A 23,899-nucleotide genomic window follows, 5' to 3' on the forward strand; every position below is an offset into this window, starting at 1 on the left:
AATGAAATTTAACCTAGTACATATATTAGAACGATCAGAAACATGTTTAATGTATAGCCACTAATAATTTATGCAAAAAAAATATATTTAATATGTAATTAGAATCGTTAAAACGTCTTTAATTGTCGATAACATCTTTAAAATTGCAGCAAACTCGGGAATGTCCCTTTAAGATCATATATAATGACTGTAAAACACAAGAAAAGACCCATACATTTCTAGGAAAACAAAATTGTTTGTCTGGTTGCCCGTCCCTGCATCCAGCCGCCGTAATATAAACAGGCTAAGTCCAGATTGGGAAAGAAACCTGTATGCTCTGACGTGCACCAATATTATTTGCCAGGTGCCATTTCGTGTATATGTATCTAGTGTTTGATAATATCAAAACCCACAGAAAATCGTAAGCGTAGTTTTTCACGTAAACGTAAATCTACGACTAAACTACAATTCTTATTATTAACAGCACAAAAAATATAGTTCGAAGTACACATATGTTTCATTTTCTTGTGTCCCTAAAATACTCCAACTTCCATAATGATGTAATTTGTTTGGGTAAAATAGATGTCAAAAACATGTAAATATATGACCGGTATACCTGCTAGTCGCAGATGTAAACGTGTGATGTTTTGTGCAATCCAGACGTAATTCAAAATATGCTGAGGTGTCAGTAAACAAATATTCTTTCACTTGTTCCCCTAAAGAAGGAGCCAGATGGTTATTGGGTTACCACATTTTATGGCTTGTTCAATATTAGCGATTAGGGTTAGGGTTTTGGTTAAATTTAGGATAAGGATTAGATTAAGATTAACATTAGGGTTAGGGTGAGGGTGAGGGTGAGAGTGAGAGTAAGGATTAGGGTCAGGGTCAGGGTCACGGATAGGGTGAGGGTTAGGGTTAGGGATAGGGTTAGCGTTAGGGTTAGGGTTAGGGTTAGGGTCAGGTTATGATTAAAGTAAGAATTAGGTTAAGATTAAGGTTAATCTCAGATTACGTTTGGAATTTGGGTATAATGTTAGCGTTAAGGTGAAGTTAATGTTTGGAATAGGGTAAAGGTTTGGGTTAGGTTTAGGATCTCTGGAATAGCGGACCATCGAAATATAAATACATCACTCTTTGACCACTTGCCACGAACATAATTCGTCACTAAAAAAATAATTCGTTTTGATCCATTCACACCAAACTTATGTTTTTTTATAATTTTTATTATTTAACATAACAGTTCAATTATCTGAATAATGCCACAATTCTCCCATTAACTCTTACCCTATTAAGGCTCATTCGGCTGCCCTGTCGTTCCAATTTCCGGTTCTTTTCGGGCGATCCAATCATCACATCTTCCCACCTAACTCTCCAATTCATTTCCGCCAGCTCGGCCTCCAGTTTGATGTGCCTGTAATATTATAGTCAGTCTTTAATTCATAGCCGCCGTTACGACACGCAACATGCAGAGCTAACGCAAGACAATTTGTACGCGGCACACACGGCTGAACAAAACGGAACCATTAATTGGACACAGAAGAAACTGACGTCTACCGCGTGTCAATTGGGGCGGAATTTAAGCACAGAATTACGGTTCATGGCGGACGGAAAGGAATACATCAGGCGACAGGAGCCATATTTATTTTTTTTTGTAAAATAATATCTCGTTATGGCGAAAACATTAGCAACATGAAATCTTAAAAAAAGACAAAAATAATAATAATAAAAAAATAATAATAATAAAAAAAAGGACAAAAACCCCGAAGAAAAAACCCCAACCCCCTCCCCCAAATAAAAAAAGACCCCCCCCCCCCCCAAAAAAAGGGGAAAAAATACTAATATTTAATTTTTATTTCTTCAAAAGTTCATTTTGTTCTCTTACTTGGAATACTGTCTGTGTATAGTTGGTGGAGACATTGTATTTATATGCTCCTATAGACTGGATGCGACATTTGCGTGCGTTCTGGCTGTTGCATCTGATCTGATACTTCTGAGGCTTTGCGTTTTGGGCACATACACCATATATACGATTATTCCACCGCATGCGTTTTGCAGAGGCAAACATCGCACGCATCCAGTCTAGACACTCTCATTAAAGGTATCTGTATTTCGATTTAATTTTACCGGGACCGCACACACGCGCCGCATCCAGTCTATGTGAGCCTTTAAAGAGTAAGATCAAAGCTGCATAATGGCCAACAGTATTTATTATTATGTCCACAAAAGATTACATGCAAATAATTTTAAATATCTACAATTTATATTATTGCAAAATACAATGAGTATGACCGACATGTTAACGTGTGACTTTGAACTGCATCTTCATATTCATAAACAACTCAATATTATTTTGATGGATACGCAATGGAAACTGTTTTTATGAACTTTATACTTTTCGCCCAGGATTCACGAGGTTACCACTGTTTATGCCGAGTGGCAACACATTACAATTTTGACATTCTTGAGTCAATGATGCAAACATTACACGTGGGATCAATTAATTCATTAGTTAAAATAATGAGGAAGGCTCTGGGTACAACATCTGAATGAACATCCTCAGTTTTATACCCTGATCTTTGTATTGAAACTCAGTTATCTATTCTGTAATTTGTATTGTATTTAAAACAATATTGTCAAACGTTCTTGTATTACGATCGATCATCGTAACAAGTGTATTACCGTAATACAGCAATACTTTAAACTCGCCACTTTACATAGCCGTACGGGCTCCCATTTTTGTAGGGGGGGGGGGGGGGGGGGGGGGGGGCAGGCTGACTTTTGCCCAAATTAAACGAAAATGCCAGAATGTGGATAGCAACATTTATACATATTAGCAGTACTACCAAACAGCTATATATATATTTTTTTTTACATAGATTACAACTAAACATGAGGGTAGACTGATGGAAATATATGGTAAAAAGGTGTCTGGTTAGCACATTTTGCCCAAATATCTCTATAAATTTTCCCCGAATTTGAGGATTTGCTCCAGTACTGGAGAGGTGGGGGTGGTGGTGGTGGCAGGTGCTCCTCCCTTGCCCCCTGTCTCATACGCTTATGCCAATATACTAAAATACGTCTTACAGAAGTGGTTTGTTTACGTATGTATTTTGTTATCTATATCTTGTTAACTTAACCGAAATACCAGTCTTTTGTCAAAAGTTATACGCACCGAAGATAACACATTATTATTAAATTAGCCTGAACGACAAACTCAGTTTATTGCATTACAATATTACACACTTGCTAAGCAAAGCTCCATATTACCGTATTTACTGTATTAAATAATCACAAGCAGAAACGTAATTAGTTCTGTGTACAAACACCTGGCGGTTGGCCACAAACCAGATCACGAAGATGTAGGGTGAGGTAAGTCTATCAAGAAAATAAATTCCTAGCAGAAAAGTTAATATGCTAGTACGTTTTGATGCCATCCAGCTGTCGAGGTAAGTGGCTTACAGAAACAAATGATTCACTCTGTGATCTTTTTTCTTATTTGTTCTGGGATTGTCTTGCCAAGTTAAAGGAATGTGCATATTTGCATAGTCTACAATTAGCCGCAACAAAATGTCTTAGGATAGTACATACCATGACCTTTGTTACACTAGTTGTGGAGCACTGACTGGAAGACGAAATAGCTCACCGACAAAAATTGGTCCTAGGCCGATCACGCATCAGTTTTAAAATTGGGTCTAGGTGTTATGGCGATGGTGGTGGTGGTGATGGTGGTGGTGGTGGTGGTGTGTGTGTGTGTGTGTGAGTGGGGGGGGGGGGGATTGTTAGCACGATGCCCCACAGGGGGATGGTAATTTGAGGGCCCGCAGGGTCAAAACCTGTTTTGAAGGAGGATTTCCCGAGAACACTTTGAATTACTGGTGTTCAAATACCGAATTTCCAGCCTTCTAAGCACAATAATAGGGAAAAGTGGGGAATATGAAGAGTACCTGTAGGGTGTATACTATCAAATCAAATCCCATAGACGACAATAGTAACATATGTAGCTAAAACTCCTACCTGCAGCGTATCAATCGACATAAACGCCATGGATATAAATACTACCACCCCTCACCCTTAAAGTGAATCAGAAACAATTGGGGGTCAAGCTGCTCATTTTTGAGATAACGGGTAGCGTCTATGACTACCCTAGTTCCGCACAAAATTCGAGTCGTTTTTTTACAGGTACCCCATATATATTTCAAGCACAAGGCTACTTGACACAGTGGTATTAGATGAAATAAAATTGCATACATTTTTTGCCCAGATGAAACTATTTTTTATTACAACCAACACACATTTATCACCAATCACAGGACTTGTGGTGTTCACTTCTCTATCAAAAGTTGGGTGCACCTCGAACTTTGACACATCCGGAAGTTAATTGGTTTAGTACTACCTGTAGTAAATTTAAATTTAAAGTAGTTATGAAAACGCCAGTGACATACCTGTATATGAAGAACGCTGCTACAAGAACAATGAGAATGATGGATCCCAGGACTATGATCACGATACCATACTCGGGAAACGGCTCTACGAAAATAAACAAAGAAACAAAACAAATACAATATGGTACAGGAATAATATAATATCTGTATTATACATATATATAAACTAATTATAAAACCAAATTCAGAATACCGGTTTTGGCAGTTTGGGGCTATCAACAATAACATCAACAAAACAACAAAACAAACAACAAAACAACACATTAAATCAAAGTAAATAATCTTATACTACACAGACTACAGGCTTGACACAACCAGCCAGAAAACCTATTTTAAAGTTGCATTCTCTAATATCATTTTGGTATTTCAGCATTTAAAATTGATCATTATTTTTTGTTTCCTTGCCACGAGTCGCCGTTTGTTTTACGTCCTTTAGAACTTGTTTACAATATAGGTCACATTGAACAGGCACGTAGAAACCCCCGACTTGAGCACAAAAATGTACGATTGTTTGTCCAACACTATATAATACATACATACATCTGACTTATGCCCCCACCAGAGATTGTGTCACCCCAATTCAGATATCGTTCCTACGGGCCAGTTGAAACAGACTGGCGGGTCGCTGTGATGGAACCCGACAGTCGAATTCCGAGCAAATTCACATCTACGCGCACCGTGCCAAGTTGAAAACATAGTTCTGAAGTTTCTCTTGGCATCTTATTGTCTGACTGCTTGGGCAAATATCTTTGTTCATCAACATATAAAAAATGTATAATGTCTAGAGCGATTATAAATAATGCAATGTTTAGCTGTCTATGTTAAAATAAATGGCAAAGAATACTTGTCAGTTACGTAGGCAAATAATACCCGTTGATGAAAAAAAACATTCGAGTTTATTAAACAGTACTTCTGTTTATATTTTGCATTACTAAATACATTATAGGATGGAGAAAAGAGATGGCAGATTAAACCTAGAGGCCTCTTGTTTATGTATGTTTGATACCAATCGAAGGTGTGTGGTGTGTGCATGTTATAATCATTCACTTCATGTCAATAGATAAAAAAAACATGTTCATAATCAGGATGCCAGACCTTTTCATCGGTTCTTTGAAAACAACAAGTATTTAGTTTCTGCCCCATTAAACGTTGTCCAAATCAAACTTGCCTTTGCAAGTGAATATCTGACAGAACTATCCAGGGTCGGTATTAAAAAGACATTTACAGAGTGGACGAAAGGATCAAAGTTGGAAGTCCAGATGCTAACTCCATCCAAACTGAAGGGCGATGCCACGTGGTGGTAGAGACTGACCTTGACAAGAGAAGACCGCTACTTTCAAGTTGTTGGATCTCTTAAGACAAGTTCGACTCGTACTCCTCTATAGCAAAGGCTCTAAAGACTAACCCTAACCCTATTCCTAAAACTACCCTAACCATTGAAAGGGGGGTACGGGTCGAACTCATGCCACCCTTAATTTAAACCAGTACTGCTATTGTAGTTTACAGACCGTCTTTAGTGTATACCTCATATCGATATTAGTATACACAGGAATATGTGAAAGTAATAATCATCATTAAAAACATACTTTTGGTTACCCCCCCCCCCCCCCCCCCCCAAAAAAAAAAAGCCAAACTAAACCAATATGTATTAACATGCTCATATACCACTAGAGTTTCAAGCATGTCTGTCACGGGTCCAGTCTCTCCCAAAAGAGCAGCTATATTTTTTGTGCTGTGAAAGATTGATAGATCCACCCACCCACCCATTCATCCATCCCTCCCTGCCTCCCTTCATTCAAATCATCCATCTCTGTATTGGTTCGTCTAAATTAGGACATGAGCTAACAGGGAATTCAAGAAAAGAATAAACAGAAAATATCTTGTTCAGTCTATTTTAAAACATTTCGGTTTTTGTGGAATAACATTCTTGTTTCCGTAACATGATTGATTTGACCCAAGCCGTGTTTTCGTGCTGTTGGTTTGAATGTGATCAGAATATACTCTACAACCCACGTCTCAATTAGGCTACGTTAAAGAGACTATTCTGGGTTTTCTGCTATTATAACATATTTCTGACTACTAAAGCCTTTCAAACTATGAAAATTATATCATAAATACACAAACACACACAACATACACAACATACACAACACAACACACACACACACACACACACACACACACACACACACACACACACACACACACACACAAACACACATATATAATATATATATAATAGCAATATCAAATTTCGGTATGGTACTGAGTGTCATAATCAGGCGCGTGGGTATACATTTTAGCGGGGGATGGGAGGGGAGGGATCTAGTATGTGGCTAGTGAAATTTATCGAGGGACGGGGACGGGTGTCAAGACACGCTTCCCCGGAAAATGTATTGAAAAACAGAGAAAATGTGCTTGAACGGGGGTGGAGTTTCGATCCCCAAAAACCTCCTACTGTACACGCGCCTGCTAATGTTTGTAATAGTCTAAAGTGGATTTTACCTCTAAAGAATATGGTACGCACGAAAACATATTTCTTTCGAAATAAAATAAAGATCGATCTACTACAAACATAAAAAATACAGACGATCAGAAACACACTGAATATACAGACACTGATTATGTAAACAAAAACATGTATTTAATATGACATCTTATTTGTTATTGAGAAAACTATATTACTTTAAACATCTAAACAATAACGGAAAACACAGGACGGTCCCTTTTAAACCCACTAATGTGTCCATTAAACAATAAGTTGAACATTTCGAAGTTCAGGGAAATGGATGCGCACCCCTAGCACCATCCTGGAATCCGCGCCTGTGAAATTGGGATTTTTTTCTGATATTGATAACGATGTGCGACAACTGCGACACCCATGGGCCTTCTGAATACTCGTTTTTAAACAGAAAAAACTAAACAGATCGATGGTTAAAGACACACAGAGGACGGTAATAAACGCTAAGGTCTCTTAATAAAACTTTTCTAACACGTCATTTCCGGTCCGCGGAGACCGTTGACGCGCCGTCTACCGGTCGTTATGATATAGAGTCTCAAGACAGTGTTTAATTATAGAGTGGGATTACCTCTAAAAGTCATTACAAGTTTGAGATGGACACAAAGGAACACTTAACGGCGAAGCGGAATTGATTTTGCGTGATCAGTTATATACATAGTGATGTCCAGTGCCGTTTTAGACGGTTCGGTGACTCAGTCGATTGGGTGTGAAGAGAAATAGATACTGATGGTGACAAAAAAAGATGCACGGGGGGCGATTACGACAGAAATAGCTATTTCCCGTTTCCTGATTAAACCCTGTTAACAAATTGAAATGAAGGAATGAATGAATGATTAACGATACTCGGATATATTGGTCACTGTGTCATGTCATGTTATGATGATGCTGATAAGTGGCGCTGAAAATTCTCAAGTTTTGTACTACAAATTCCCAATTTTTATATTTAATTATTTTTGTTCTCTTAAATTAATTTAACAGCGGTGTACTGCATCGTTCGGTGGCCTGAAAACATTTTACCAGTATTAAGTGATCCCAATTATTTTCCTAATCCCCATCATACGTATGATGGCACCCCATCATACATGGCACCCTAACAAAATATGGATACATCACTGCACTAGATTGGCATGCTGAATTCAACACATATCCTCTTGTGTTTATTACACGTTAAAAAACCAACAACATTCTAGCTAAATGTTTGTGTTAATACTTTAAGCCTACAAAATATGTGTATTTTTGCGGGGGGGGGGGGGGGGGGGGGTTAAAATTATCTTTTAAATTTTTTAATGTTTCATATTTGATCGATTGTGTTTATAGTTTAGTGCTTTGCTGGTTTATGTTTTTTTTGTGTGTGGGTTTGTTTTGTATTGTTTTGCATTGGTGTTTGTAATGTATGTTTATTGTAATCTTTCAAAGGCTGTTTACACTGTTTTGTTAATTACGTTATAAGGTTTCGTATATACTTTAGCTGGATAGCCAATAGTCGATACAGTTTCTTGTTGGTGCGGAGGTATCGCCAAACATTCATTCATTCATTAATATATTCCTTATTCACACATGCTACTGTTAGACAAGACAGCACATTCCATGACATTTGATGACATTTGTAACATTTACAGCCTTTGGCACCTACACATGAATACCTGTATAAATGGTTACTACAAGTTGCAGCACAACAGCGTATTTTTATTAATATTCGAAAACTTACCCTCAGGTGGGCATTTCGAATTGTCAAAGCCACACTTTGGCGTGTCCGGTGGTGCGGACGTGCGCCCTCCAGCCCAGTGGATTGTCTTTCCTGGCACAGGTTCATACTCCTTCTTATTTCCATAGTAATTGGCTACAACCTAAAATATATTCATTAAAACATATAAAACAATGAAAATAAAGATCAAGAAAACAAACCAGGGGCCTAAGGCTCTGCTAGACAACAAAACATCCTCTTTACAAGTCTTTTAGCGTTGCACTGCGAGATCGCAAAGTTGCGAGAGTTTAGTGAATTAGGCCCCAGATCTACAAGGATGTAACAGTCGGTAAAGTTGTGTTTTTTAACATTCAAAAAATATTCTACATGTCTCTGTTAGATATCCAAGTAATATATTTAGGGGATAGGTAAGTTGTATTTGATCCTCTGAAAAAGTTAAAGTTACAGTTTGTTTTGTTTAACGACATCACTTGAACATAGTTTTAAGGTCTGGTTGGGACGGGACAAAATCCAGTCAGAGAAGGTATCCATTGTGGAGAATATCCTTTACTGGATATTTCACACAAAAGAGGACTGCCATTTCCAGACTGGTTTACTAAATCAAATCTAGCACCGGACAGAGATCATTAGAATAATTACAGCTATGATGACATGCACTCGTGAATCACTGTCATAACAGTGATGATATCAGGTGTTCGCGAAAAGAGAGAATATCCTGCCCCACTGGTATCACCCGCTATGAGGACTGCCACTATAGCTGTTATCTATGGCATCATCTAAAACGATGAAGAAATAATAAACGTGCAAGAGTTTTACCAAAGAGATGAAAAAATTGTTCAAAAAGTTCAAAATACGGAACAGCACCAGCCATCAATTTGGTTAGTCATGCATCGTATTTGGTAGATATAGCCTCCAAATGTCTACCATAAAACGTACTGAATGCTGAGTTCCGTGACATCATAACCTTGATGGAATAACTTCAATGCCAGAATAATATGGCGCTATGTAAAATCTACATACAATAAGCATGTCCTAAGGTATCTTAGATGTTGCGATATGTAGACATCAAAAGCTGGAGCAGAAGGTATATTGTTTGACATGAAGGGAAAATCCGACTGTTGTAAAATTGAAGTCAACCCTTTTGTCATACAGAGCTTAGTTTTGAGACCAGTGTCGATTTCAAACTATATGCATAGATCGAGATAGGATAATGATTTAATACATTCAGATGTTTCTTTTATTTCTAACTCTTTGTCGGTAAATCAATGGAAGGTAATCCAATACCAACGAAAAGATATACGTAAGGCAAAGACAATGAATATCATGACAAACCATCATCGATATACAAAGCATATTATGTGATATTATTCTAGCACATTGTTCGGCTGAAATTTCGACCATCACATCATTTTTTAATACAAAGCGGCCTGATGTAATGAAGGAATATTAAGGCGGTAAAATGTTTTTTTTTTTTTTTTTAAATCATGATTATTACTTCAGACTAAATCTCGGGAGTAGCAAAGACATCACCAATGCATTAAACCAAAGGACGGCATCAGCTGATTAAGTATGACGTAAAACTAAATCCTTTAATAAGACGTAATAAGAAACATCAACATTAGCACCAAAAAAAAAGAGAGAAAGGATTTTGTATTATTAATATACACAGGCTTTTCAAAGAGTGATTGAAATCCCGCCACTTTCTATATGTACTCTATATTATACTACACACTATATAAATAGTTAATACCTTTCTTTGTGAAGACCATTAGTCAGATTAATCATCATAAATTCCCAAATGAATACAAGTTTGTTCTTTTGGGGTTTTTTCGTGTTTTTTTTTCGCAAAGAAACTTTAAAAAAATACACGGACTACTTAGGTCTATTAAGACAAGACAGATCATTCGGTCCGGGAAGCTACAAATTCTGACAACCAGAATACAAAAATGCCGGACCAAACACGACTCAAACTAATATGTGAATACAAACGTAAAATAATCACCGGTCCGCCGAGACGACACGCAAAACAATATTTCGACCACTGAATATTTCGACCACTGAATATTTCAACCACTGAATATATATAATCCCAGCACACACTGGCCTTAGATCCAACCGACTTAGCAACTGAACCTTTGAGACCAGGGTACAAGTCAGGGATATCGGTAATATCACATAGACAGGGCAGTACATACAAGGACCTTTGATGTATTAGTCACAAGGGATACTGTTTTTGATTGAAGAAACAAACCGGCTCTATCGACAACAATCGATCCTACGAGCCATCGCACCCCAGGGGAGCGTTCTACAACTGAGCTACACCCGGCATCTCTCTATTTACACACGGAGCGGGACGTAGCCCAGTGGTAAAGCGCTCGCTTGATGCGCAGTCGGTCAAGCTTTTTGTTTTGTTTCAGCTAATGCTCCGCAACTTATATAACGTGCTGTGGTATGTCCTATACTGTCTGTTTGTATGGTTCATATAAAAGATCCCTTGCTGCTAATCGGTATAGCCCACGGCGTGGCGGCAGCAGGTTTCCTCTCTGATTACTTCTGTGGTCCTTAACAGTATGTCTGACACCATATAACTGTGATTGAAATGTGCCGAGAGAGAGAGAGAGAGAGAGAGAGAGAGAGAGAGAGAGAGAGAGAGAGAGAGAGAGAGAGAGAGAGAGAGAGAGAGAGAGAGAGAGTCGTTAAATAAAATATTTCTTTCTTTCTGTGCATGTACTCATTTTCTGTTGCTAATCGACGCGAGTATCCGGCGGCACCTGGTTTCCTGTCTGAGACTAACCCATTAACTGTCTTCTCCGTCTTGATGGCCAATCCTAGACAGCAAGATTTGCGTGCTCACACCATCGTGCTTGAACGTTAATTCGATACGAACACGGAAATAAATCATCAACGGCAGTGAAAAATGCTAAGTAATGCAATACCCAGTTTGTCTCTCTTTAGCGATATGCAAAAAACCAACAAGAAGAGCCTCTGTGCAGCTGACACCTTCAACGATCGGAAATAGGTGATGGTCGAATATAGAGCAGACATGACATTTGACGTTGGCATCGCTTCACATTTGCCTTTTATGTCGCACGACATCCCATCTGCTCCAGCGTTTCATGTCTACACGTGACAGCTTATGGGATAATTTACAGCTCATTAAAAAAAAAAAAAAAAAAAAAAAAAAAAATCTGCTGACCATACAGTTCTAGGATAAAAGTGGTTTATCAAAGTTAAAGAAGTCAGACTTCCTAAAGGCTCATAAAAGCTTTCAATAGTGTGACAAACACGCGTGTCTAAAATAATGCCTTATAGGCTCATGGCGGCTTTCAACGAGATTCGCGACAGACTAAGACCCATTATACTAAAAAGCGCCTAAAACAATGTCTGCTGTATTACATAAAATTTAAAAAATATTATTCATGCATTGTTATAGTGTTGGCGCAACCACAAACTTAAGAACTGAAAACTATACTCAGAGGAAGGATTTAAAGCTCATATAAACTGGATGCGGCGCGTGCGTGCGGTCCGACTGTTGCATCTGAGGCGTCTACGGCTTGTTGCGCATACACGATTATTTCATAGCGGCTGGCCGCATGCGTTTTGCAGAAGCACGCATCGCACACATCCAATCTAAACGCTCTCACTGAAACTGACCAGTCGCGCGCTCTTTCTACGATTTACCCGCGACTCCAACATTTTTCCCTCGCAGCTAGGTCGTAACCTGGTCACAAGCCCGGTGTGACTGGGGCTTTATAGGGGCGGGACGTAGCCCAGTGGTAAACTGCTCGCCTGATGCGCGGTCGGTCTAGGATCGATCCCCGTCGGTGGGCTCATTGGATTATTTCTCATTCCAGCCAGTGCACCACGACTGGCATATAAAAGGTCGTGGCATATGCTGTCCTGTTTGTGGTGCATATAAAAGATCCTTGTTACTAACGAAAAAATGTAGACGCTTTTCTCTATAAGACTACATGTCAAAATTATCAAATGTTTTACATCTAATAGCCAATAATTAATAAAATTGAGCTCTAGTTGTGTCGTTAAACAAAACAAACTTTCTTTTTCTTCCTTAGAATTCTTATGATCCATACTTGTGACCGATACTTTGTGATGTTTAAACCAACAATATATATCATTATGAAGGGTTGTATTTGAACGGTCATCAGTGGAATTCTCACCTCAAATTTGTTTGTTTTGGGATTAAGATCAAGTAGAGAATAGTCTGCATTGCGATCTCCATTACTGTCAATGCTTACTGTGCCGGTGATACCTGATAAAAAAGTCAAACATAATAACTTCAAGAAATGCAAGAAAAACAAGAAAACAAAAGAAACAAAATCCTAATAACATGGAACAGGAGGATGGGGAGGGGAAGGGAAGAAAATGAAGAAGAAGAAGAAAAGATCAAGAAAAAGGAAAGAAGAAGGAGAAGATGATGAAGAAGATTTATTAGAAGAAGGAAAGACAAACAGCGAGGAGAAGTAGAAACAAGAATAAAAGGAAGATGAAGTAAAGAATACGTATAAGAAGAAGAAGTACCGGTCCCGGCAGTGTAGTGGTTAAGCCATCGGACATAAGGATGGACGGCATTGGGTTCACATTCTGGTACCAGCTCACACCCAGAGCGAGTTTAACAACTCAATGACTTGGTGTAGGGCCACTACACCGACTTGTCTCTCACTAACCTCTAATAATCTATCTACTAACCCACTGTCCGACAGCCCACATTGCTGAGGTATGTGGGCCCAGGATAGTGTGCTTGAACCTTGATTGGATATAAGCTTGAAAATAAGTATAAATGAAACGAAGAATAAGTTAGAGGTGAAGAAGAAGAAGAAGAAGAAGAAGAAGAAGAAGAAGAAGAAAAACAAGAAGAAGAAAAACAAGAAAAAAAACCCCAATTGAACGACGATGACGACAACAATTACGTCTACGTCGATGCTGGTGGTGATGATTACAAAACAAATATTCTGTCAAGTCCATATGGACTGATTTCGACGCAAAGAAAAAAAAAGTAAAAGAAAACCAATTACTCCAAAAATAAATTGTAATGATAATTTAGAATAAAGAGGTCTAAAAACCGCTCCCCTCGAACTATAAATCTTCTAGTTTACTGCAAAGTGATGACTGGAGGCTAATAAAACACAAACGTTAACAAAAAGAAAAGAGGGAAAAAAGGGATGAAATATGCTTAGCAGTCGAGTGTCATTGCGTGATTTCATCACACAAGTGCTGTTCTGTGCTCAGCTGACAAAAGGAAGAAGCGGAAAAACATTTAACATTATGAAATATTAAGGCATGTGTCCAGCCCACCAGGGAAATTGGTACTGCTACATTCTTCCAAAGATTAATTTTATGAAGATTGGAGGCAGTTAGAAAAAAAAGAGCTAAAAAGACCAGTTGCTTCTTTTGTCAGATAAGAATTTTGTTCGTTTTAGCATAGGTTTGATTATTCTAATATTTATTGCAATAGAAAATACCGAATGTGACGTAAAATTAATGTGGAGGTAAAACAAGACTGTATGTAGTCCTCAATACACCCTCAAACTCCACCCCTACAGTTAATGAAATAGAAACCACATTCATTTGGCTTGTGTACAACATATACTTTCGAAAAAACAGAGCTAAATGCAGAAAAAGAAACAATATTTAGGTTTTGTCACCACTATATTGATGTTTGTATATTTCGTGAAGTTACATTGAACGGTTCTTGGAATTGTGCTCCGGAATCAGTAAATTTGATAGTTTTAAAATTAAAACACATCACAGAGGTCACGCGTATTGAGATTGGTTGGTCATTGGCGTTCAATACATGTGGATTATCCTTGTACATTTTTATATTTATATGTTTTTATGTAGTCAATACTTAACATATATATACTCTTCAAAAAAAGAAACGCAAAAGGGTACAAATGGGTTATAACTCCGATTTTATGTTTCCTACCGGTTCATGCTTTGTGAATATAAGGTCATTGCATGTCCCAAACACATTCCCACGGTTACATTCGATAAAACGCAGCTACTGTACAATAAAGTTCCAAAATGTGAATATTCGCAAAAACGCAGCCACGTGCAAACCATGTCACCACGGCACGTGCGTTGTCTGCACGTGCAACATGAACACCGACAGTATAAAAGTGCAGGGTGTTCGCTTGCCTGGCCTCTGTATCTGGCCGACAGTTGACAATCCAGGACATGCCACGTCTCAGTGAACCGCAGAGAAACAATGCCTTCGGCCGACTAGACGCAGGCGAATCCAGAACGGCCGTTGCCAGGGCATTCCATGTGTCCCCAGGCACCATCTCCAGACTGTGGGACCGTTACCAGCAACATGGATCAACACGTGACCTCCCTAGATCCGGTCGACAACGGGTCACTACCCCCGGGCAGGACCGCTACATCCGGGTACGCCACCTTCGGGAACGATTGACTACTGCCACCTCCACAGCCGCAGCAATACCAGGTTTGCGCAGGATATCCGACCAGACCGTACGGAACCGCCTACGTGAGGTAGGAATTCGTGCCAGACGTCCAGTTCGAGGTGTCATCTTAACACCACAACACCGTCGACTCCGACTGCAGTGGTGCCCAGATTCATCGACAATGGCCTCAACTGCGATGGAGACAGGTGTGGTTCAGTGACGAGTCCCGATTTCTGCTCCGACGTCATGATGGAAGATGTCGCGTGTATAGGCGTCGTGGTGAACGTTATGCGGCAAACTGCGTGCAGGAAGTGGACAGATTCGGCGGGGGTAGTGTCATGGTGTGGGCAGCCATCTCACACACTGGCAGAACTGACCTGGTCCACGTGCAGGGCAACCTGAATGCACAGGGCTACATTGACCAGATCCTCCGGCCACACATCGTTCCAGTTATGGCCAACGCCAACGCAGTGTTCCAACATGACAACGCCAGGCCTCACACAGCACGTCTCACAACGGCTTTCCTACAGAACAACAACATTAATGTCCTTCCTTGGCCATCGATATCACCGGATTTGAACCCAATTGAGCATCTATGGGACGAGTTGGACCGACGCCTCCGACAGCGACAACCACAGCCCCAGACCCTGCCCGAGCTGGCAGCAGCCTTGCAGGCCGAGTGGGCCACCATCCCCCGGGACGTCATCCGTACTCTGGTTGCTTCAATGGGCAGGCGGTGCCAGGCAGTTGTCAAAACACGCGGAGGCCACACCCGGTATTGACTCCAGATGACCTTGACCTTGGTGGTGTGTCCTATCACTTACTCACAATGGACTAGAGTGAATTGTGAACAATCCTGCAACATTTGGTAATTATCGGACTCACCATTCAATAATTAAATCAATTCTCCAAATGTTACGACAATGTGGTTTTGCGTTTCTTCTTTTGAAGAGTATATAGTGGCATTATTATTTTCGTTTGTTTTAACAAAGTAGCAATGGTCAAATTCATGAGATAGTCATACGTCAATGAAATCCAACATGCAGAGAATTTTCTATGCAGGTGACTACAGTTGAACGTGTTAATATGGTTTTTTTAGACAGGTGGTTTCTGAACACAGGTGAATTTATACTATAGTATAGGATAGGGGGACAATAAAAATGTACAGTTGTTACAGCAGAAGGCAGCTTAAAACAAGTGGGTACATGTGATTGTAGACAGTTACATAAAACGTAAACTATGATGCAAATATTACTAATGTATCAGGCCTACTTTTAATGAATTCAAGTAACAACTGTCTGCTGTAATTTAGATGAAAACGGACAGGTTAATAAAAAGCAACATACTGAAATCATATGAAATTTTTTTTATTCGAGTTTACGGCTCTAGAAACGAAGACAACATGACCAGGGTTCTGTATATATAACTACAGCCAATAACAAGAAATTGAATTTCGTGCTTACATGTTTAACTCCCCAACCCCCCCCCCCCCCCCGCAAAAAAACACAAAAAACAACAAAAAAAAAAAACAACAAAAACCCAAAACCCCCAACAAAAACCAACAACCCTAAAAACACCCCCCCCCCCCCCCCAACAAAACCACAATTATAGCTAAAAATAAATATACGCTTGGCAAAGATAAAGAAAACAGAACAAAAGAATGTCTAAATTAGACCATCTACGATAACACCTAACTGTGTCACTGGCACTTAAGCCACTCACCTTGGAACGTCCGGTTCCACATCCTCCTCGTAATCTCGGTTCCATTAGTTATTGATATGTTGGCCTCCAGTGTCTCATTTAGTGCCAGGGCGTACAGAATCACAGCATCATGAAATGCCCCTACAAAGCTATTTACCTGAAATGGCAAAGAGAAAATTGGCTTGTGTTAAAGGATGTGAATTATTTCGCAATAAGGACATTAAAAATTGCATAAATTGCTCCCTTTTTTCTTCGAAGTGTTATTGAACTCCACTTGGAGTCAGTTAAGATAAATGGATTCGATGGATATTTAGGTATTTCTTTTGTAGACGGTAATGCAGTTTGAACGTAGATCTTTTGAAAATGAAACACGACAGATAAACACGGTTGATTTTATTATATGAGCCTTCACCGAAACCAAATTATAGCCAGAGAATTGGGTTTTTAAATAGGTATATAACCTACTTTAGACGGCCAACAGGTTTGGATTTCAAACGTATATAGTTTAATTTAACTAGCCCTTACTCCTTGTGTAAAACTTAAAACTGCGTGTGTCTGTGTCTGTCCGTCTGTCTGTCTCTGTGTGTGTGACAGAGAGAGAGAGAGAGAGAGAGAGAGAGAGAGAGAGAGAGAGAGAGAGAGAGAGAGAGAGAGAGAGAGAGAGAGAGAGGGGGAGAGACACGCAGAGAGAGAAAGAGGGAATGAGAGAGAGAGAGAGAGATGAGTGAAACAGGAAGAGAGGAGATACATGAGAGAGAGAGAGAGAGAGAGAGAGAGAGAGAGAGAGAGAGAGAGAGAGAGAGAGAGAGAGAGAGAGAAGACAGACAGAGAGAGAGAGAGAGAGACAGAGAGGGAGGGAGAGAGACACACACAAAGAGAGAGAGAGAGAGAGAGAGAGAGAGAGAGAGAGAGAGAGAGAGAGAGAGAGAGAGAGAGAGAGAGAGAGAGAGAGAGAGGGAGGGTGGGAGGGAGGCGAGACGTGAGCGAGGGAAATATAATTATTTATATATTAGTTAAACTTATATTTAATTATTTCCAAGTAGTAGTTCACCTATATTACCAACAACTATCATTAGCTTTCCAAAATAGCTGCACTGATGTTCAGGTCATTATTAACCTTATTCGTTACATCAATACTAGTTATATCTATATTAGAATATCAATATATTGAATACCGAATACCGAACAGGAGTCTCTGTCATATATTAATAATTAATACAACATGCAAAAGTCTTATATAAAAAAAATACCCAAGGAAAAGGACAAACTCCCTTTTATTCAATTTTGAAATGGCAGCTTAATGTTTAAGTTGAACTAGGGAGAAGGGCGGTGTGGGTGATGACGGAGGTAGCAGTTGGTCTTAATTTCTCTGACAATACCACATGTTTTGAACTGGCATGGATTAGTGTGGGTGGACGTTATAGTTATTGTACCCAAGACTGATCAATGCATCTATCAATCCTAGGTGTATTTAACCAACCTGGCCCGTCAAAAAAGAATTGTCGACCGGAATGAGGTGGGATTTGATTTCTAAAATTAATATTGCTGACGGGAGGTCGCTTAGGAAGCCGGAAGCATGCTCTCCAAGAAGAGTATTCAATCACAGCCATTTAGAGATATCGTGGGCTTTGCATTGCGCAAGACTATTATAAAAACGTTTGGTGAAACATTTACCTAATTTCATATTTTGATAAACATTCACATATCTGCTTAGCGTGTGGTGGGTATTTAGTGTTCTCCCATACCAACCAACCACAAAAATAATAATTTTAGATTTGTTTCTCAATTCAACACCTTCAAATTCCAAAGCAGGTTTTTAGATTGGTTAAACAAACATGGAAGTGGCAGTCTTCCTACAGACAAAGTAGAGAAATTGTATTGTCGTGTGAAGTACTAGTTCTTCTATAGCAAAAAAATCTGTGCAATCACGACCTTATTAAAAAAACCCATCTGACTCTGCCTTGTGCAAAAATACGATTTTGATTGTAATAACTGTTTTATACAAGTCCTCATGCAGGCGAAAAACCTGACAGTGAGAGCAATCACGACCTTATAAAAAACATCTTCTTGCCTCTGCCATGTACAGAAATACGATTTTGATTGTGACAACTGTTTTGTCGTTCGAGCATTCTGCACCACCATACCTCACCGACAACAAAACCCTAGCGCCAACCGTTAATACTGAATCGAAGTAAAGACGCATCCTGCGAAACTACTGAAAGTTTTTGGTTTTGGTTAACGACACAACTGGACACAACATTGATTAATTAATCATCGGCTATTGGATGTCAAACATTTGATAATTCTGACACATGCACTTTCCTAAAGACAGAAGGAAAACACATACCACGGCCTTTAACCAGTTATGGTGCATTGGTTGGAACGAGACCCCCCACCCCCACCCCCCCCCCCCCAACCAGAGGGATCCACCAAGGTGGTTCGATCCTGCAACACAAGCACCTCATGCGAGCACACAACCGAATGAGCTAAATCCTGCCCCAAAAATTACGAATTACAAAAAAAACAAAAAATTCCTTAACTCTGCCTTGTACAGAAATACGATTTTGATTGTAATAACTGTCTTGTCGTCACCATACGTCACCGACAACAACCCTAGCAAGCACCAACTGTTAATACTGAATCGAAGTCATACGCATGTTGCGAAACTACCGACTGCTTGAGACTGGACTAGTTAAAGGTATTCCGTTGCTATAAAAATCGATTCTTCTACTACAACATCAACAGGGTCATCTGAGACCAGCGTAAGTGGCCTAAAACAGAATGCTGATGAGTCAATAGCTGTGATGGAGTGATGGCAATTACACTTCGGAGCGATTGATCTGGGCTGCATCCACAGAGGTGGAAATATAAACAACATCAGTTGGTAGCGGCCCGAGTGCTACACAGTACAGAATGGTGTTAGGGTCAATCGCAACGGAGGGACGATCAGAGCTGCACAATGGAGCTATGACGATTTACACCATGGAGTCAACTAAGATTTCGAGAAATTGCAGATGCTGGGTGGTCAAGGACAGAGTAGTCTTTGATTCCGTGAAGGTTCACGCACGGAGACCAAGAGCCCGGCTGCATTTCACATCGCTAATGATCGAGTCCAGAGTGGAATGGAATTAATCGGCTTAGAGAATGGCTGGGTGGTTTAGTGCATGATATGATACACGAAATACACCAGTCTTCTATATATTGAGAACGAGATATATAATTTTAATTCTGTCTGGTCTTGGACAGAACTCTCTGGCGAAGTCAGAGGTCCTACCCACAACAGCCGAGCTTGAATAGTTTTCTAATGGAACACACCAAAAATGTCCAACACCCACATAATTATAAAAACTGATGTTTTGGGGGTGTTTTTTGTTTTTTGTTTTGTCTTTTTTGAATGGATTTTATTTTTCACATTGAAAATGATATGGCCTGTTGATATATACATATATATATATATATATATAAATATATACTATTTACTATTTACTAATTATTTTAAAACATTATTTTTGACAAAATAATATTATACATTTTGTTTGTGTATTAGCATTTTAGAAATGTAATATGTTTTAAAATCCTTATTCTTAAAATAAAAAAGTGTAGAATGTATTAACGCTGATGCCCTTTATATAGAATTAGCTAATTTGACACAAGACAGGATAACAAAACGACAATCCATTGCAATTAATTTGAAATAAATACGTTTCAATTTCCTCAAACAAATCACGCAGCTTTTTTTTCTCTTTTGCAGAAGAAAAAAGTATCCAAAAAATATGGCCGCCTCTATTGAAGATGTCTGACTGTGATCAATCGACCGCTTCAATTACTTCCTTGTCGGCAAAGCGTGCGCGCAACCGGACAAGCTAAAGTGACATAAAACTGAGTGACTTTCCAACCGGGAAGCTAGACGTGTTGTGTAGCCCTTTAAGAGCCCTACTCTTTCCTCGTCGCCTTCTTCGATTACGAATTCACCACCAGATGCAATCACAACGCAATTTGATTTTTGTCACTTAGGCATCGACTGATTAATATTCATGGAACGGATATGCGAGGATTCACGTCCATATTTTTCAGTACAATATTATTTTTCAGTAACTTTTTTTTTTACTATTATATGATAAAATAGTTTAGGATATGTGGTAAAATAAGACAATCTGATAAATATGGTTATCATATATCTGCTAGAATTTGATGTTTATGTAGATGAGATGCAAACAAGTTATTGATTGTGTCAGATGGGGACGTTGGGACGCGTTACGAGAGAGAGTTAAAGACGCTTGTGTGAAAGGTCGTGTTAATACACATATAAAACTGCCATAACAATGACATCTAGCCACCGAGTCTAGGTCATTGGCGTTACGGTGCGGGTTTTTGTATTAGTCCAAGTTGTGTTATTATTGGCCCATAAGGTTATGCGAGGAGTTTTGAGTTATATTTATATTAAACACAGATCAGAAGGTGCAAATTGATAAATCAAATGCCGATTGACAAAACCCAAATACCCCCCCCCCCCCAACACCCAATTATTTACCTTTATAAGCATAACTCCCCCCAACACCTCACACCCACACAATAACATCTAAAATAAAAGAACACAGACCTACACCATAAGGAGCTACAAAAAACAGTATACAATAAAGGGGTGGTTACGCATCCCAGTGGTACAATCTGATTAAAATTAGCTCTACTGGTCTACCAGTAGAGCTAACAGCATTGCGTGCATTCCCATGCCCAGGTGACATTTCATCTATAAATAATAATTTAAATATCGACCAATCACACTTCTCCTTTTATAGCGTTATTCGGGAGCATACAAATTCTTAAAAAATATCGGGGGAGACTATTTATGCAATAGGCGAACTTGTTGGTCTATTTCAACATTAAAAAACGGGGCGGGGGGGGGGGGGGGCAGTAATAAACTCTGGATTGTATACTAGTATAAATAGATTTTATGGCTATACCATCACGGTTTTTTTTCGTCTTGAAACGAAAGTTCAACATTAAAACTTTATATTGAAATTCGTTCCGGCATACTTCGTAATTCACCCGAATCACTTCGTATACCCTCGGCATTATTACGAATGTTTTCAAATTTTTTCAAAGCACTGGCATGATTTTTGCAAGTAAGGTTTCGATTGGTCGAATGAAAGGTTAACTGGACATGAGCTTCAACGGGGTGCTGTTAGATCCACAGGTAATAGTAATTAACCAGTGGAGCTAATTTTAATTAGATTGCCAGTGGTAAAGCGCTAACCTGATGATCCCATTGCTTTATATCTCGTTCGTCCCAGTGCACCACGACTGTCATAACAAAGACTGTTGTATGTGCTATCCTTTCTGTGAGATGGTGCATATAAAATATATCTTGCTACTAATAGAACAAAACATAGCGGGTTTCCTCTCTATCATATATGTCAAAATTACCAAATGTTTGACATCCAATAGCCGATGATAAATAAACCAACGTGCTCTAGTTTTGTCGTTAAACAAAACAAACTTTAACGTTTGTACCTGACGAGCTACATGTCGTAAGGTCGATCCACAACTTTGATAATTTGGTTTAGTTCCAATTTCAGTCACATCTTGGTATGTGTCCTATTTATGGAAACGTGCATAAAAAGAGCTTGCAACTATTGAAAAATAACTAAATACCATCGTTGAAGACTACTGATAATATGAAAAATAAACCAAATATCTTGGCATTTCAAGTATTACTGCCAGAAAAACACAAAAAAACAAACAAATGAAAGACATTCATTTTTGATGAGCTTGAAGATATATGCATCGAATCTGTCCAGATACCGAATAGGTTAAACGTATTTTCAATGGAAACTGTCAATTCTATACTGAAGGGAAAAAAAAAGGGATCACGCCAACACTAAATGAAAAAGGTGACTGCAACCAAATATCCTCATCCATAGTAGCATGAAGTAAACGGTGTTGCTGATATTCAGTTTCACATTACGTCTTTGCACTTTATACAGACATTATGGCGCGGAAATGTGGTCTACAATATCAAGTGTTCCCTTATTTTATTCTTACAGTATATTTGCAATGTAGAGGCGTTTCCCATTGCAACTATCAAAAGACATCATTCGTACATTATTAATAAACGTTTAACGTTTTCATTTCGTCTTAAATTTCATTTCTTTGTTAAGTGTTGTTTGTGGGGTTTTCCTTGCCTCAAGGAACAAAGGCATATCATTTTTTTTAAATGAATTATTATTTTCTTTTCAACAATATAAACGTTATTAATTGTTGAACTTAAAGTATAAAGAACAGCCATGAAAATAGTTTAGGGTTTTGTTTTGTGTAACTTTAGTAAGTTACAAGGTCAAAAAGGTAACAAAATCACAAGGTCACAAGGTTACACACATTATCTCCTGTAACGTGATCCAATTTAAACCAAGATGTCTTTTTGTACGTGGCATTTATGAGACACTTTGATTTTAAATCACGTCAAACATATCTAGCTATGGTGGTCTTTATTGTTGGGGTTTTCTGTCTCCATTTTGTGTTATCTTTATGTTTTTGTTTTTTTATATCTTTATATACTGTTGAAAAGAAACAAGGGAACACATACATAATAACAGCCAATATTGACTGAAACCAAAAACCCCATCCACATTATTAGGACATTAACCGTGTTACAGGCAATCATCCTATTACATACTGACATTCAATTCCACATTTCATCTCTGTATTTCATACAAGCTTAACTACTCTAATAAATTTGGTATCAGATACCAACTATGCGTTCCCTTATTTCTTTCCATCAGAATATATGGCCAAAAGTCTCAAGGTAGTTTGTACTTTTTCTGGACGTGATGTCAAATGGTCTACAATTATTACCTACATTTTCGCAAGCGTACAGACATACGCAGTTTGAAAACCCCGTCCCCATCTAAAGGATTACATACTAATGTTGATTTTTGTATAGACTTTCCTAGGCGTCGAGGGGGCTGGACGTAGCCAGTGGTAAAGCGCTCGCTCGATGCGCGGTCGGTCTGGGATCGATCCCAGTCAGTGGGCCCATTTGGCTATTTCTCGTTCCAGCCAGTGCACCACGACTGGAATATCAAAGACCGTGGTATGTACTACCCTGACTGTGGGATGGTGCATATAAAAT

The 23,899-nt window shown here is 38.9% G+C and overlaps 1 protein-coding gene across 2 annotated transcripts in view; it reads right to left on the reverse strand.

The window, feature by feature from the left end:
• LOC121369120 (atrial natriuretic peptide receptor 1-like) overlaps positions 1-23,899 on the reverse strand; it is a 125,951-nt gene that overhangs the window by 26,524 nt on the left and 75,528 nt on the right. For both annotated transcript variants that reach the window (XM_041493983.1, XM_041493984.1), the window contains exons 4-8: positions 16,792-16,927; positions 12,826-12,917; positions 8,651-8,789; positions 4,422-4,506; positions 1,264-1,390 (exon numbers count right to left, since the gene is read on the reverse strand). In XM_041493983.1, the coding sequence (XP_041349917.1) occupies positions 1,264-1,390; positions 4,422-4,506; positions 8,651-8,789; positions 12,826-12,917; positions 16,792-16,927 (579 nt within the window). The remainder of the gene's footprint in view (positions 1-1,263; positions 1,391-4,421; positions 4,507-8,650; positions 8,790-12,825; positions 12,918-16,791; positions 16,928-23,899) is intronic.

Source organism: Gigantopelta aegis, chromosome 3 (genome assembly GCF_016097555.1).
Source record: "Gigantopelta aegis isolate Gae_Host chromosome 3, Gae_host_genome, whole genome shotgun sequence".
NCBI classification, from domain to species: Eukaryota; Metazoa; Mollusca; class Gastropoda; order Neomphalida; family Peltospiridae; genus Gigantopelta; species Gigantopelta aegis.